We start from the raw sequence: 17,798 nt of genomic DNA on the forward strand, positions 1-17,798 counted from the left end.
TGCGTTCTTATCTATTAAACTTGCTTTTCATCTACTGGCATTTTTCAATCTTCAATTTAGGAGAAGAAGCTGCAGGGGAAATGTCAATCTTATGGGTTGAGCGGTGCGGTTTTGTGTGTTAATTGCACTCCTGTCCTTAATCCTGTCTGATCAACAAGCTATCAATCCCTTTGCCTTTGAGCTATACCAATTTATTTACATCTGGGTCTGGAGGTGTGTTGCTCTGCTGTCGGCCCAATGACCGATATGTCTGTTTATGTTGCAGATGATGAAGTTTGCCTGGGACAACTACAAGCGCTACGCCTGGGGCAAGAATGAGCTGCGGCCTTTGACAAGAAACGGACATATTGGCAACATGTTTGGTGAGTGTCAGCGTTTTTGCTCGAGGCTCAAAAGGCCAGAAAGGTCATTTAGCTGTCTTTCCCCGAAAACTTGTTGACCTTTTTTTTTCTGGAACGGTTTTATGCCCAAAACCGGACAAAGAAAGACTAAAACTAAACGGGGATATATATTTTCATGATGTTACTTACGTGGAAGAATTAGTTGCTGAACATTTTAGTTATTTCAGGTGAATGATCTCTCTCTACTATACTCTACCAGCCTTAAAACTTGAGATTTAAAACAAACATGTTGTATTGAAAATGGAAAATGAGTAGAATTCCCAGCTTTCTTCAACAAACTCTCACACGCTCACAAACTTTCGGGGGGCTTTTCTTTTCCTGGACTTTCACTAACGACAACAAGCAAAAAGCCAAGAACTAGCAAGTTTAGAAATATTGAGACACGAGCAAAAATATAAGTGAGGCTGCTGAAATAAAGGAACCGCTTTCCTCAAGTGGAATGGAAGCATATTGGTTACCCTGAAACTAGGAAAAAGATGTGTGTCATTAACAAAATAAATCACAATTTCTCTAAAGCACAAAAGTTATACACCATACAACAGCTTTGAATTATCATTTAAACCATTTATTAAGCAAAAAGGCCAGAACAATTTTAGTTCTAGCTTTTTTCTTTGGGTTTTAATCTCTGGGTCAGAAACAAAAACTTTTAAAGATGTCAACTTGGGCTCCGGGAGATTGTGATCGTCTTCTTCTGAGACGCTTTCATCGATCAAGACTGACAGCAACAGTTTAACTAGCAGTTAAAAGGAGAAAAGTCATAATAAATAAAATAAATGAAAGAAGCTTCTATTCTTTACCGGTTTTGAGCTGTCAATTGCCAAGGTAACAGGTGGCACCTGTTTGCGCCTCAGTGAGCTTCTGTCACCATATCTTCCTTACCTTTCACTCAGCATGGAAAGCCTCACAACCCGCCAGGGGTGTCTCGGGTCTCCAGCAGCCTCTAATTGGAGCCAGATCTGCAGGGGGTCCTCAGGTCCTCTCAGTGGAGCATATCAGTCAGTTCACACTGCTGAGCCAGAGAGAAATCCCATAAAGAAGCCTTTTAATAAAAGGCGGATCAGTTTTTAATAAGACTTGGACGGGTACGGTCTTCCATACAGGAGGTCTCTCTCTGTCACATCTGTAGGGACTCTGGATTTTTAATGTGATGATGCAACCTCTCTTTGCTGCTCTCATTCCCCCGAGATGGCCAAGTTCCAAGTTAAGAGGAATGCCTTTGAAGCACTGTCCTTAAATCATGTGATAGGTGTTATATTTCAAAGCAAACATTCCAGATATATTTTCTGATTAAATCCACCAAAAAGATCATACACACCCTTATTTTTGCCTGAAGTTAAGAGCAGCTTTTTTTCTAAACCTGTCCAAGACACTGCTCCATTCAATGAGTAGGCCAGTGTTCAGCCAGAACGCAAAGTGCATTTTTGGTGATAAAAGGATTTGTAGGTGAATCCGTTTGTTCACCCGTCCCTAAAAGTTAGATACATGTACAAAGAGTAAGGTAATACAAATCTCAACGTATGCCAGTAAAGGTGAGTGAGGTTTTGAAGTAAACTGTTGATGAGTTAGAGTTCAAGCAATAAGAGGAGTTGATGGTGGTGAGTTCAAAGTGGCTTTGAAGCATTTAGTGCTTATGAAGCCCAGGAGTGCCCACAGAAAGGAAAAAAACAAATACATATCAAATACATTTTACCATTTCAGTGGCACAAGATGATTTTGTGTCCTCATGAAATAGACCTCATAGCCTTGTTGGAGTTATAACAATTCAGTTTCTCTCTCACAATTTAGTTCATCTTTGTTGTCAAATACGTTTAATAAGAATCAACAGAACACCTTAATTTTTATGTAACTGCATTTATATTAACATTTTATTACCGAGTGCTTTCACTAACAGATATGTGCCCACTGGAGCCTGCATCAGTTACCAAAAGATAAAAAAATAACTTTGGCATTTATTAAATGGCTTTACATATACTGTAAAAAAATAAAAAATAGAGATCTGTTAGTTTTCCTTCAGGTAAGTTATCAAGGCATCTTCTACTTCTGTACACCACTTGCAGTGCTACGCATCATTAGGAAGGAATAACAGCCAAGGACATTGAAAACTAACTGACTGTACTGTTGTCAATACTAAAACTTGATAGAGGAATGATAGAGACGCTGATAATCCGTTTCTGTGATTTGTTTGTGTTAAAGCTGCATTAGGCAATGTCTGACTGCTGGAGGGCAGAATGTAGACTCCAAGCAGACTCACGGAAATGAGCCTTGATATCATCTTATTAAATTGTGATGGTAAGCACATTAGCAACGATCACTATATATTACTGTAAGATCCTGTACAAACGGAGCAATGTCAGCATCACGTTAGTGCTCGTTCTCACAAGCTATCCAGCTCGTGTTTTAGCTGGTTTGGTCCACTTAAGCTGGATTTATCCAAAATGCAGGAGAGAGTAGACCAGTCTCAGAGTGTTGGGGAAGGAGAACGACTTCATGGTTATTCCCATATATATATATATATATATATATATATATATATATATATATATATATATATATATATATATATATATATATATATACTGTTGATTGTATATTCCACTATGTGTAACTCTGCCAACATTTTCAGCTCTCAACCATCCTTGTTTGCTACAAAGTGTATTATATACCGTATGAGTCAAAGGGAGAGGAAGAGAGAAAGGGCATCATGCTAGCGAGTAAATGTCACATTGCGAAGGGTGGTGCGAGAAGCCACGTATGAAATTGGATGCTGTGTTCTTTAATTTAATCTCCAGGGTAAACAGAAATGTGACAAGATTGGATCTACAGTAAGCGTTTGCGTCACAAGCTTGTCAATATGCTGCGAGTCACCAGAACATCCTTTCTGCTCTACACTAAAAGAAGCACAACACAAACCACAGAAAGGCAGAGAGAGCTGTTCTCCTCTGCTGCTGTACCTCACTCACTCCTTCTCTGGCACACTTTCACTTTACTATAATCTTCCTCTCAAGCCCCCTTTTCCTTTCTATTTTTACTGTAATCCCTCTCTTCTTTCCTTTGTCATGACCCCTCAAGGCTGAAAGCAGGTCTCTCTTCATTCTTTCCTCTAAGCCAAAGTTGGTTCGCTCATTTCCCTTTTGTCATTTGAAATACAGTATGTCTTTAAAGCTTATTAAAAGTTTATTTTAGCTCAGGGCAATTAGAAAGAGGAAACTGGGCTATTTACAATACTTTCAGCAATTCTGCCTCATTGTGTGACAGTCCTCACACAGTGAAGAATAGAAATTCATGGAAAAGTTAAAATATGCACATTCATGTTCTCTTTTTTTCCTCAAGAAAAGATTCTTTCTTCTTGATTATATTAATATATTAAAAAAAGAAATAGTGTTAAAGTACTGCACTAGGAAACCTTAAATATGACTGGTTAAATATAAAAGATCATCTGGTGGCTTCACCGTGTTTCCTGTTCCCCTTTGATTAGACTATACTTCCTGTCTGAATGGAGCATGAAAAAACTAAGGAGGGAAAAGTGATGAGAACAATGTCCGATTCTAGTGTGGTGTGACCGATGACTACATTTGTTGCATTAACTTTGTCGGCAGCTTCACAAATCATCATTGGTTTTGGTAAAATATGATGGAACTACATAATCTCAATGCCACATTTAAACTAGGGCTGGGCGATATGGAGAAAATCAGATATCATGATATTCTTGACCAAATACCTTGATATCGATATTGTGGCGATATTCTAGGGTTGACAATTGGTGCTTTAACAAATATCTTCGCACTTAGATTTTAGATAAATAATCATCAGTAATGTGGACATAATGTCTAAGTGGGGACAAGGCAAATAATAGACAAAGTATAATATAGAAAAATCACTTTACTGTAATGTAGCCTTTAAAACCAGTAAAAAAAAAAACACTTATGTCCTATCACGATATTACGATATCCAAAATCTAAGACGATATCTAGTCTCATATTACGATATCGATATATTATTGATATATTGCCCAGCCCTAATATAAACCGCTGTTTTCGTGGTGTTGAGCACTAATTTTAATGTAATGTATTTAAATGGGATGCATATTTCATGATCACAGCACGACTACAGTAGCGAGTAGTATGAAAAGCCGAAAATCCGCGTAGGGAGGTTGGTCGGGGTGGTGGATGGGTCAAACAACACAGGACTTTCACCCCGGAGCCCGGGGATCGCGTCCCACGTGTGGCTTTTTATTTCCCCGTTGTTGACGGTTGACGGTTCCTTTCCCCGTTCTTCTTTTCCTAAACACAACCGTCCCGTTGTTGTTGCGTGTCCCCCAGAGACCGCGGGTCGTGTCGGTGTGTGGCGTGTCCTTTCCCCGTTCTTCTAAACCCAACCTCTGTATAGATGCTTCCCATAATGCCTCCCATTTTGTGCTGAGCACCACGAAAAAAACGACATAATCATGTCCGGTACACAAATCAATAGATTTTAAAAAACTTGACCATTTCACGAACTGCTTTGAGACCGTGTTATTCATGCAGGATTTTGTTTTCTATTAATACATTCTACCAGTATATTCATACTTAAAGCTTAGAGGTAAAATAAACCCTGACCCAGATAGTCTTTGCATAGTTCAGTATTTACTATTTCATATTTACATGTATTAATAACTTTAAGGATTAGCTGTAATATGTGGTGCTGATATTATCAGCAGCTCCCAGCGTGACTGACATAAATCACTAAAGAAGGTCAATTGGATGAGCTGCAGGACGCCTTGCGTGCTGGTATTGACTTTCAGCAATAATAAATCTCCAAGCAGGAGGCGCTTACTGGTATTAAAGCTGAAATGGTTTTGTCGAATCACTGCAACTTTATAGGTCAAAATGCAGCTGTGGTAGGGTTTAAATTGCAGTCATCAAACCTGCAATAACTGATTTTTTGGCCACTTAGGCACAGCGGAAAAAGTTGTGAACATAACACTGAGGTTGAGGGGAATTACTTTTTACTTTGCTTTAGAAAAGATAAGTTACACAACAAAAAATAGGCTTGACAAGTGTTTTTGGAGCTATATACGGTGTTGAGATAAACAACTGCTGTATGTATTTCGTGTAAGCATACACCTATGGATGTACAGATTCATGTGGGTACTACAGCTACTACATTCGATCCTTGGTCTCCTTTTTGTTTTATGTTATGTGCCTTGTTGTACTGTTTTTGTTTGTCAAATGTACAAAAACTCAGTAAGTACATTCAAAAAAACAAACAGTGACATATCACCTTTAAGTTGACATTTAGCAAACTAGTTAGCCAACAGCTAGCTACCCAAACCGTAAAGTTGTGCGCTATATTGAGCTTCATATTTTTGTGATCATTCTCTGTAGGTTCATCCTTGCTACATCACTATTGCATTAGTCTCGCTTACCAGACCTACAGTGGGGGAAATAAGTATTTGACCCCTTGCTGATTTTGCAGGTTTGCCCACTTACAAAGAATGCAAAAATCTACAATTGTAATCATATGTACATTCTAACAGTGAAAGACAGAATCCCAAAGAAAATTCCAGAAAATCACATCATATGAATTTATTAAAATTGATAACCATCTGATGAGGAAAAACAAGTATTTGACCCCCTGGACAAACAGCAAGTATTCTGGCTCCTACACGCCAGTTAGTCTTTCTTTAAGACACAGCCCCAATCCGAACCAATTATCTACATCAAATACACCTGCCTCACCTCGTTACCTGTATAAAAGACACCTGTCAACACCCAAACAACCAGCATCCAACAATACCACCATGGGCAAGACCAAAGAGCTTTCTACGGACATCAGGGACAAGATTGTTGATCTGCACAAGGCTGGGATGGGCTACAAGAGAATCGGAAAGCAACTTGGAGAGAAAAGATTAACTGTCGGTGCAGTTATCAGGAAATGGAAGAAGAAGCACCACACCACCGCCAACCTCCCTCGGTCTGGGCCTCCACACAAGATCTTGCCTCGTGGGGTGTCCCTGATCATGCGAACGGTGAGGAATCATCCCAAAACCACAAGGGGGGAACTGATGAATCAACTGAAGGCAGCTGGGACCACAGTTACAAAAGAAACGGTTGGTAACACACTACACCGTCATGGATTGAAATCCTGCAGCGCACGCAAGGTCCCCCTGCTCAAGAAGAAACATGTACAGGCCCGCATGAAGTTCGCCATTCACCACCTGGACGACTCAGAAGAGGCCTGGAAGAAGGTGATGTGGTCAGATGAGACCAAAATAGAACTTTTTGGCCTCAACTCAACTCGTCGTGTTTGGAGGGCAAAGAACACCGAGTACAACCCAAAGACCACCATCCCCACCGTCAAGCATGGTGGTGGCAACATCATGCTTTGGGGGTGCTTTTCAGCCAAGGGGACGGGACAACTCCATCGTATTGAGGGGAGGATGGACGGGGCCATGTATCGTGGAATTCTGGACCGACATCTCCTTCCCTCAGTGAGAGAGCTGAAGATGGGTCGAGGATGGGTGTTTCAGCACGACAACGACCCTAAGCACACCGCCAAAGCAACAAAAGAGTGGCTGAAGAAGAAGCACATCAAGGTTCTGGAGTGGCCTAGCCAGTCTCCAGACCTGAATCCGATTAAAAATCTTTGGAGGGAGCTTAAAATTGAGTTGCCAGGCGACAACCTCGGAACCTGAATGATTTGGAGGCTGTCTGCAGGGGAGGTGGGCCAACATCCCTGCCGAAATGTGCACAAACCTTGTCACCAACTATAAAAACCGTTTGACATCTGTGCTGGCCAATAATGGCTTTTCTACAAAATATTAACATGCTGTTTGTCCAGGGGGTCAAATACTTGTTTTTCCTCATCAGATGGTTATCAATTTTAATAAATTCATATGATGTGATTTTCTGGAATTTTCTTTGGGATTCTGTCTTTCACTGTTAGAATGTACATATGATTAAAATTGTAGATTTTTGCATTCTTTGTAAGTGGGCAAACCTGCAAAATCAGGAAGGGGTCAAATACTTATTTCCCCCACTGTATTTCCACAGCGCTGCAGAGTAAGGTCTGGCCCCTCCACACTCCTGGATAGGAGAAATAAACGTCCTGGGTTGTTTACATTTCTGTAAACCAATCACAACCGTCTTGGGCGACGTTGTATCTGCAAATTGGTCTCGGGAAGGAACTTGTTCAGGTGGAACATTTGCACCCAGCAAAAGAAAACCGCACATTAAATATTAAATGAAGTTAATTGTTCACACAATACAGTAACGTGAGCTATTTAAATTAGCTGGCTACATGGTTGGCTCTTAACAGTGTATCGCTGTGTGTATTTTGTCCACAGCAATCCCCGCCACTCTGTCCCAAAACGTCCCAGTTAAGGGAATAAATGCCACAAATATATTTTTTGTAAATCTGTACAATCATTCCCCAAAAGAATCAAGTAGGCCTGCCTTGTTCCACGATCCAAATTTTCTTCAAAACTTTGACCATTTCACCAAACCATTTTCAGTGAAAAGCTTGCTAGCTCAAAGTTTTTGCAAGGCGAGGGTCATCCGGCGATTATCCGGTAAATGAATTGTCGTTGATCCAGACTACTATTATATAAACACCAATTACAGCAGCTTTAAGAATGAAAGTCGAGGTGTTAGGATAGCGATGGTGGGTGTGGAGGATGTTACGGTGTCTAGTATCCAGCTTGATAGTGCCACAGTGTTTGTCTTTTTACTGTTTTGGTTTCAATCTGTAATCTCCCTGCTTTGTTTGATTCCTCCTCCTCTTTTTCTTTGTTTTCCCTTTTTCCTTAAAAGTTTCCTGTCAGCAAGATCAATAGACATAGGCTTTTTGCCATCATGGATCATTTTCTATGGAGACAGGTGATGGGCAGGGAGGTTTAACAGAAAAAGGGAAAAGCACTCTTTGGAAGATAAGTCATTACTTTGAGTAAAGGAAGAGGTGATGATATGTAGGCTTTGGGTTATTATATTGGGAAAGACGTAACTCCCATTTCGATCCGATATGAGCAGATTTAAACAAATGTGGGAAAGTGATGCAAAGTAATTTTGGGACACTTGTTAACTGTGCAAGACATGCAGGCTAAAGCCCTTAGTGCAGTGAATTATTTTCAATGTTTGGCTCCCAGAGCTCTCATGTCCTACTTTTATGGTTTAGAGCTTTAACTAAAAGTGTCAGTGAGGATGGTTCTATATTTCCAGCATCTCTCAAAGCAAGACCGAATGGAGCCGTCAGCCTTGAATTTAAATGATGATGTTAAACACAGACAGGGCATTATGCTTAAAGGTCCCATGGCATGACAATTTCACTTTATGAGGTTTTTAAAATTAATGAGTTCCCCCAGCCTGCCTATGGTCCCCCAGTGGCTAGAAATGGCGATAGGTGTAAACCGAGCTCTGGGTATCCTGCTCTGCCTTTGAGAAAATGAAAGCTCAGATGGGCCGATCTGGAATCTTCCCTATATGAGGTCATAAAGGGAAGGGTACCCTCCCCTTTCTCTGCTTTGCCCGCCCATGAGAAAGAGAGAGACATCATGGCTTGCAAATAAGCGAAGCACACACACACACACACACACACACACACACACACACACACACACACACACAGAAATGGCACATCCTAAGGAAAGCTCATTGTGGGACTGGCTCTAGTGGCTGTAATTCTGCACCAAGGCTGAATTTTGGGAAAGAGACTTCAGATACAGTATTAGGGGACCACTAAGGCCTATATAAAAACATCCAAAAAGCAGCATGTCATAGGACCTTTTAAGGTAATATGTGGTGCGTAGAAGTACTACAAACTCACGATTTGGCAGAAGAAGATGCTACCGGATAATCCTGGTGTTAAAACTACTACTCCAGGCCCAAAGCCACTCAAAAATCCTTTTTGGGTTTTTGATGACTTTGTTCTGAATCAGTATTACACAAGTAATATAATTTCATGTGTGGATGAGCTATATCTCTCTTTTGATTGATATACTAGCTTTCCTTTAACTAACCATGCATCTATGTGCACTCTTTTTATAGCTAACCATTCACCACCGTATAACTGGAAGCAAATTATTTTGGACAGATTGTTTATTTTATTAATCTTTTATCACCAGAGCCCTGTAAGCGAGGCTGTTTTCTGTGATCTGAAAAGAAGGGAGATTTAGGAGAGCTCTGTTGTGAAGGGGGGTGTTCTGTGGCTCTTGGACAGTCTCCAGGATGCGTTATTCTTCTTTTCCTTTGTTACCAGTCTGGGAAAATGCTGGAGAATGTGTACTTGGAACCTTAGATGTATTCCCTTTTGGCTACAACAAAGATGTGGGCGAGAGATTAATTGGACTGTTCTAACCTCTTGTAAAGTAGAAAGTTAGACATGAGGCTTCCAGAATGAGTGGCACAAAAACTCAAACTCCCCACAATCAGTCACAGACCCCAAGATCAAGTCCCTTGTTGTTGAAATGCTGACAAAGGTCCCTTTTAGGTTCTGTTTATGATAGAAATCACCATGGACACCATGTTGGCTTTTTGGTTTTCGGAGTCACTGACATTCTGCAACATCAGATAGTACTGATTTTTGTGTTTTCAAAATGTAACAAAGTTGAATTTAGTGTTTTCTCCAGCCCAAACGCAATGCTTTACAGATTACATTATTTCTGTAAGGTTGTAGAAACATTGCTTACTTGGTTACCTTAAAGGCCTTGGATGCCCACAGAGGTGTTTTCAGCTATTCTGGCTGATTAGACCTCTTCCCAGGACTCTATGGGTGTGTATAAACTGATTGATTGACATCTTTGTGAGCCTCCAGTTAGCTCTGTTGCACCTGTTAAGGCAGGACATCTTTATTTTTAATTTAATCTACCATTCTTATTGGTAGATTACTTTTGTGACATAACAAATTCCCATCTATGCTCCGTAGTGTTAATTTCGTCAGACGAGACGATACTAAATATGTTCGTCAACGACCTTTTTTTCCATGACTAAGACGAAACGATGACGAGACTGCGCCGATGTCCAAAAACACTGACTAAGACTAAATTAACATGCATTATTGTTGACGAAAAAAGACGAGACTAAAATGTTTTGCATAAAATAAAAACTAAGATAAAATGTCTCTTCATTTTTGTCTACAATCGTCTCCACTTTTTCATCATGAGATAGAATATCATTTGTGCTGCATTTATTTTAGTGTAAAATATCCCTTTCCCATGCAGTGGTTGTTTTTGTCGTTTACTGGGGATATAAGGAAGAGGCTCAATATTTATATAACTTTATATAATTTATTTATTTTTATAACTATTTGACTGAAATGGTTATCAGAAATAATTTATTTAAAAAAAAGAATAAAATGTTTTGATTAAAACTTGACTGAAATGGCGAGACTTTTAGTCGACTAAAACTTGACTAAGATACCTTGAGTTCTCTTTTGACTAAAACTAGACTAAAATGACAAGACTTTTAGTCAACTAAAACTTTTTTAGTTGAAAACAACATTTTTTGGCATAAGACTAAGACTAAATTAAAAATAGGTGACAAAATTAACACTAATGCTCCGGCCCACCTTTTTAACCTGGGCAGAGGTCTAATCAGCTAGAATAACTGAAAACACGTGTCCCCCTACAGGTTGTCTCGTTGGAACTACAACTTGCGTCGGGTAGTGTGAGTTGTAGTTCCAATGAGACAACCTGTAGGGCTAAAAGTTACATAGTGTTGCCTTAAAGAAATAATTTGACATTTTGGAAATGGGCTCATTGACTTTCTCAGATGAGAAGATTGATAGCCCTCTCAATGTGAATCCAGCAGACAGTTAGCTTAGCATAGCATGAAGACTGGAAAACACAGGAAACGACTACAGTGGCCTGGCCCTGACCAAAGGTAACAACATCCACCTACCAAGACTTCTAAAGCCCAATAAATAATATGCTTTATCTCTTCTGTTTAAGTTGTTGTTTTAAGGGATTATATGCTGGATTTCTGTTGCTTCATATTTAGCAGACAGAAGAGTGGTATCAATCATCACTCTTGAACTCTGAAAAAGAAAAAGCGTATGGTTGGCGCTAAGGTTTGTTACTGTAGGTTTCTAATTGCGGTCTGTATTAGTACGTGTGATGCCCAGCCAAAATGAGAACTTAGTGTCCTCTTCAGATAGGCACTAAAAGAAAGAAACTAAAATCTCACACCCATTATGCACTCTTCAGACTTCCTTTTCTTCCTTCTTTTAACACGACTAAGTAATTTCCATTCTTATTAGAGCTCTCATTTACAATATCACTTTCTCTCCTTGCTATGAAGTGAGAAAGCCGACCAGTCCCAGTGCCTAAATGGAGGATTAAAGAGATGTTTGTGGCTCTATGAACAACGTCATTACCTTTGTGCCTTCATATGTGGGTCAGTAACTGAAGCACAAGACACATTAAATGCCATGCCAAAACCCCAGTCCAACAGATGCTGGGCACAAGGCTTGTGATTGTTGTGAAGAAAAAAAATACATTACATTAGGTGTCACAGCTGCCCCTCCCTCACTCCAGAGATTTTTCTTCAACAATAGATTTCCTATGGCTGTTAAGGGGGTTGGCCACATTCACAATTGCTATCCTGCTCTCTGCCCTTCTTTTCTACGCATGAAAAAATGGGTTTCTGTTTTTTCCGCTTTTATCTTTGGGATATTATTCTTTCTTTTTCCATTTTGTTCCATCCTCACGCTTTGCCCTCATTTTTTTTCTTTCTCCTCTTCCCAAGAGGTGCAATTAAAAAGCATAAGGTCACCAATTTTTTTTTTTTTTGCTGAGAGTTGTCCTGGAATGGAAAATTAGCTACTTCCAGTGACACAGGCTGAACTCATCACCTTTCCTTTCATGGCATGCCCGGGGACCATTTAAAACCAGAAGCGTTTATTAGGAAATCCCAAGGGCTCTTCAGATGATGTAAAGCGCTGCCAGGTGCTCGGACATGATGGAGAATGGAGGAGGAGGGATGAGAGGGTTTGAAAACTTGATTTAGCTTGGATCGATGGCGCAAATGATGAAGCCTCGGGTATTTATTATTTTAGTCGGCTCTAACTGGAGGTTCAATTGAAAGGTGCAATAAATGTTTTATTAAGCAATTGGGCGTCCTCAGGATCCGTGGAGCCCCTCGAAGTGATGAGGGATTTTTTTAAACTAATTTTCACTACCATACATCATTATTAATATAATCTTGTACACAGCAGCGCTTCTTAAGAGATCTGCTGAAGATAGCACCTTTGCAAAGACAGTGCTGCTTAGAAGGAACTCATAAGGGACCCAAACATGCTAAAACACACTTGTATGCACACAAACACGTGCATAGGACCTTGAGCTTCTTTTTTCATTTGCCAACTCCTCTTTATGTTATCAAAGGAACATTTTTATTTAAAGCATTCAACTGGCAACCGCTTCCACAAACAATTGCCTGCTCTCTTCGCTTACCACATATTAGACAGAGCAGACAGGTTTTCCCCTCGTTCGCAATTACTTTCCAACAGGACTTGTGCCTGGTCTTGAAGGGGGGCCCCGTGAAGGTTAGAGAGAACATGGGAGGGAGTGGCAACCTCCCCTGTCATTAGGGTTAAAAGAAGGGCTACGCAAACGGCGCTTATCACCGCCTGTCACATTAGAGTCCCACACAGAGTGAAGAGTTGTCACCATCCACCCACTTTCCATTTCTACTCCATACATTTCTGTATCCCATGGGCTCCATCATGGTGCGGTAGAATTCATCTGTCTCCATAGCGACCAGAGCCAGGTGACAAAACAGGATCTAGTCCCTCCGCATTCCAAACCTCCATTCAGTATTGCCTATTTGTTCAAACTGAAACTGCTAACAGGACACGTTGAATGTCATCATAACTGTAAGACATAAAACATTCTTCATAATCGTAGTAGTATACTGCAGCATCGAGGCATGGGGAATGATTTATACATACAATCATGTAATTAAGATATGAGGATGTGCAGAGTGGAGCTCCACCGATGCTTGATTTTTCCGATAGATACCGACATTATAGCTTTTAGAATGATACAAATCTGATAACAATATAACAATATATTGTTTTATTATTATTGCTGCAGTGTATTGCTCTGCCAACATCCACGCCTAAAACAATATATGTGATAACCTGATATCAGCTGATAATGGTGGCCAGAGTGACAGAGAAACAATGTGTACATTATCCTGTTTATTGAGTAGTGCAAGGTGAGTTGCTCGTTGTAATCTGCTGTGCTAAATTTATATATTATATTATTGAAGGGGTGCAAGTAAACACAAGCACACACATTAGTCACCAATGTATCCGTATACAGAATCTTATTTTAGATAGATTTCTCCTTACTTATTGTGTGAGGAAATGTAAAGTAATGATGCTGCAGATATAATGCATAGTTTTATTCAAGAGGATAAAATAGTTTTGGACATATTTGTGGAAATGGCTACTGAGCTTTGGCCCTCTGGGTGGGTGGCATCAGTTGACTGACAACTAAGTTTCTAGAGCCATTTATTCATATGGACTCCAGACAATGGCTGATGAATAAATTATGGACAAATTGCTCACTCGCTGTGAACTCTATTCACTCTATTCTCACATGGGCCCAATCGGACATTAAACAAACTTTGTACTTGGGAACTGGCATGGTTAAGACTGTTTGTTTGATATCCGATCCAACTGATTTAGACATTACCTCCAGGTCATTTTTTCCCCCCCATTTGGAATGTGGAAGCTAGTTAGGGGGGAAATATTTCACCATAACTGTGGGTCCAAGCTTGAGCATTTAAGGTGCAGGCATATGACAGCGATCCTCTGATAATGCACCCTTGGGGAGAACCTGCTGTCAGAGCAGGATTGGTCCCGCTACATGTAATGACAGTCCTGGCTGCGCAGCTCTGCATCTGCTGGCACTGAGGCAACGACAACTGGAGATGGAGATCACAGCACACCCAAGCTGGGCTCAGTTCTTCACCAAGAGCTAGCAGGCTGAGCTAGGGACAGGTTTATAAAAGCATGGGTTTTGCTGAGGGGGTTTCATAAGGATACATTGCTACTGTAGAATGCAAAGCCAGGAGGAATTAAAGGCTCAGAAAAGACAGTTTTGATAACAACAAGGATATGGAGTGCATGGCCTTAATCAATTCATAATTTTCATTGTATGTGGGATCTGCTGTGTCGCTTTTCATGCTGATCATGTCATTTGATGTATAGAAAGTTCTTTTGTCTCAGAGGTTTTACATGATTTGCTTCTTCATCCTTTTAATCCAAACTATTATGGCGTGGTAAAGAAAGCCATTTTACATTAGAACACGGGATGACAGGGCATGAAAGTGATGCAGTCTTTCATTATCATCACCACCAAAGTTTGGCTCTTCCCTTCTCGGATTAGAACAAGTTCCCCTCAGTGGACATGACCGCATCATCAAGCCTCTGCGCCGGGATTAAAGCCAAGATGATGAAAAACTGGTTGCAAAATGTGTGACGAGGCAGGAGGATTATGAGGGATTGTACTCCATTCTACTGTAACGATTCAATCGCTGGCTGATGAATACAAGGCCAAGGGTCAAGTTTGCTGTATCCGGATAAAGTCCCAAACCCCTTCATGTTGTGTCATCTTGGTGTTTTGTACCGTTTGGATCCTGTGCCTGTGTTTATATAATCTGTGATCACCGATCAGTCTGCAATGACGTATTGCCGGAGTCACTCTGATGATGACGTCTCTGAAACCTGAAACATGCCGTTTGGTGTGTGGTAATCAGTGTTTGGCAGTTTTAATCACAAGCGTTTCCTGCCAAGCTCTTAAGCTGGGGGCAGTAGAAGGGAGCAGACTTCATTCACTTATTTTAGGGTCTATTAATAAACTTTTTTTTTTTAGCTTTGCCTTGTGTGGTCTCCACTCTTAGCCTGAATATTTCACTAAGAGTCTGGCAATAACACATCCACCCATCCTTTCATCCATTATCCTTAAAACTGTCCAGTGTGACTCAACTGTCAGACACATTTTCTCAATAACAATCCTCATTTTAAATTCCCATCAGTCCCCTAGCCACCAGGTGTTAAGGAACATTAAATATCTGTCTCCATGCTCATTTATCATTCACCAGTATTTCCTTTTATGTTCCATGAAAAGAGACAGTTGTGTTTACATTTCAGTATATCCTCTGTCTGGATTCCTGCATCTCTCAGACTTGCCATTGTCTTGCCCCTTCACACATTGGCAACCCACGGAGCAGAAATCATTTTGTTCCTGTGGTGAGCATCGTACTTTGAAGCGTTGAAACTTGCTCCTTGTGTAGCAGACTTATCCGTAGCGCAGGTGGACCTCTGCAGCCTGTAGTGTCTTTCAAGCTCATGCAAGTATGCACACAAACTCCCTCCTCCTCTATATCATCCTGCATTCAGTCTGTGCCTGCAGAAAATGCTGTGCCTGTCTTATCACTAGTTATTCATAGCAAATCACTGCTAGGTGAGGCTCAGGTTCTGTGTGGTGACTCTTGACTCGGAGTGGTGAGTGGCAGGAAGGAGGACGGTGGTGGCAGAATGAATAAGTAAAATGGCATGAAATGAATTCCTTCTGTTAGTGTATCCTGCCGCAAGGGTTGGAAGATCTTTCACATTGAGCTCGACAGTCTGGGCCACACTTCAGAGGCGGTGGGGTGTCGTGAATGCTGCGTGAATACAGCCCCTGGCATCCTGGAAACAGACGAGGGCGACATTGAAATAAACAGAGGAACAGGCGAAGCAGTGGAATAGGAATTGATATTGAGTAATGTGGACAAGTGTTTCAAGTTGCCTAACTCACATTCCTCTAGGAAATATTGTTAGAAAGTTTGCATTTACGCTGTAATTGAGTGTGAAATTGCAGGTGAGCAAGCAGCAGTACCTTTCAGTGTACAGACAAGTGGTCTCTAAATGTGCTTTCTACAGATTGATTAGAAAAGTGGAATAGTTCATGTCTTTTCCTTAATTAAAATGTTCGTTTTTAATAAGATGGTAGTTTCATTTAACCACAAATGCCAAAAGCTTTGATTATTTCTTTACTGCCTGTTAGAAACCTGATAGTTGTACTGTCCTCCAGACCAGCCGTTAAAAGACATGAACTAGATGTAGAAAAGAGCACATGCATATAAACATAAACTGTAGATGTGCACACACACATAGCTGCCTAACTCCAGGTTCTTCCTCTGCTGCTCTGTTTAGATGACTGTTTAATTTCTCCAGCAGACAACGTTTGTTTGTCAACGTGTTATTACAGCCATAGGTGGACTGGCAATCTGGCAGTTCTGGCGAATGCACTCTTGGGCCTTTTGACAAAAATATGCAAGACTGTACGGCTGCAGCCTGGAGCCTCCCGTCTGGTGCCGTCGGGCTTCTACTTTTCAAAATAAAAGCTTGCGTCTGGTCTGCTATGTCTTCGTACTTTGGTGTTTTGGGTGTTTAAAGGTCCAGTGTGTAACGTGTTTAGTTGTTCATTATCAAAATCTGTGTTGCCCGTTCACAAACCGCCATCAATTCTAAGTATTCCTTTTGGCTTGAAATTTTACATTTGCATTCGCATGAACTGGGGTAGACGCTAATGGGTATCGTAGCTTCCCGGGCCCCGGCAAGTTTGAAGAAGGAAACATGGAGGACGACACGTATTCAAAATCCAAATTTCAGGAACAGGAGTCTTCTTCGCCCAGAAAAAGAAAAAGGATATTGAAAAGAGCAAGAGACCGGCTTTTTGAAGCGTGAAGGCTACCGTAGCTGTAATACATACTTTGAACTGAGTGGTGCGAGAGAGTTGATTGCGATATATGATTTCAACGCTAGATGGGAGAAATTCCAACACATTGGACCTTTAAGTATGTAATAATACGTTTTAAATATGCAACCTTTTCCATTGTATTTTAATATGGTGCCATGATAGTTTATTTGAAGGTTTTATGAATTGTGTGTATTATTTCATTATGAAATAATACACACAATACGGTCAGAATACACATAATACACTCTGAAATTGGGCCGGTAAGGGATGGAATTGCCAGGGCAAAATCTTTTGTCCCAGTCCACCCCTGATTACAGCTCTCCTAAATTGATTGGGCTCCACATTTTTCTGTATGCAACCAGTAAGCTAAAAAGCTGGGATGGACTGCCTTGTTTTATCTTTAGAAGAAATCAGACATTAAGATTGCAAATTGGATTTCAATCAAGGTTGCACATAAGACCTACAAATGCATTCTTCACCCTGCTAACCCCTTCTGCAACAGAAGGTTGTATTGATTCATTTAAATTTGTTTACTTTATGGATTTCAGTGGATGGATGACCTTATGACGGGTTAAATTGTTGCTGCAGCACCGCGGCTGAGTGTCTTTATCAACTGCCTAATCAGAGCCTCTAGCTTTAGCTGTCATCTCCAATCAGGTTTTGTGGGTTGA

General features: G+C 40.6%; 1 protein-coding gene across 4 annotated transcripts in view; it reads left to right on the top strand.

The window, feature by feature from the left end:
- The window catches only part of LOC114556871 (mannosyl-oligosaccharide 1,2-alpha-mannosidase IA), a 218,198-nt gene that overhangs the window by 98,780 nt on the left and 101,620 nt on the right, over window positions 1-17,798 (top strand). For all 4 annotated transcript variants that reach the window (XM_028579966.1, XM_028579964.1, XM_028579965.1 and 1 more), the window contains one exon: window positions 266-362. In XM_028579966.1, coding sequence (XP_028435767.1) covers window positions 266-362 — 97 coding nt within the window. The remainder of the gene's footprint in view (window positions 1-265; window positions 363-17,798) is intronic.

This window comes from Perca flavescens, chromosome 6 (assembly GCF_004354835.1).
Source record: "Perca flavescens isolate YP-PL-M2 chromosome 6, PFLA_1.0, whole genome shotgun sequence".
Taxonomy (NCBI): domain Eukaryota; kingdom Metazoa; phylum Chordata; class Actinopteri; order Perciformes; family Percidae; genus Perca; species Perca flavescens.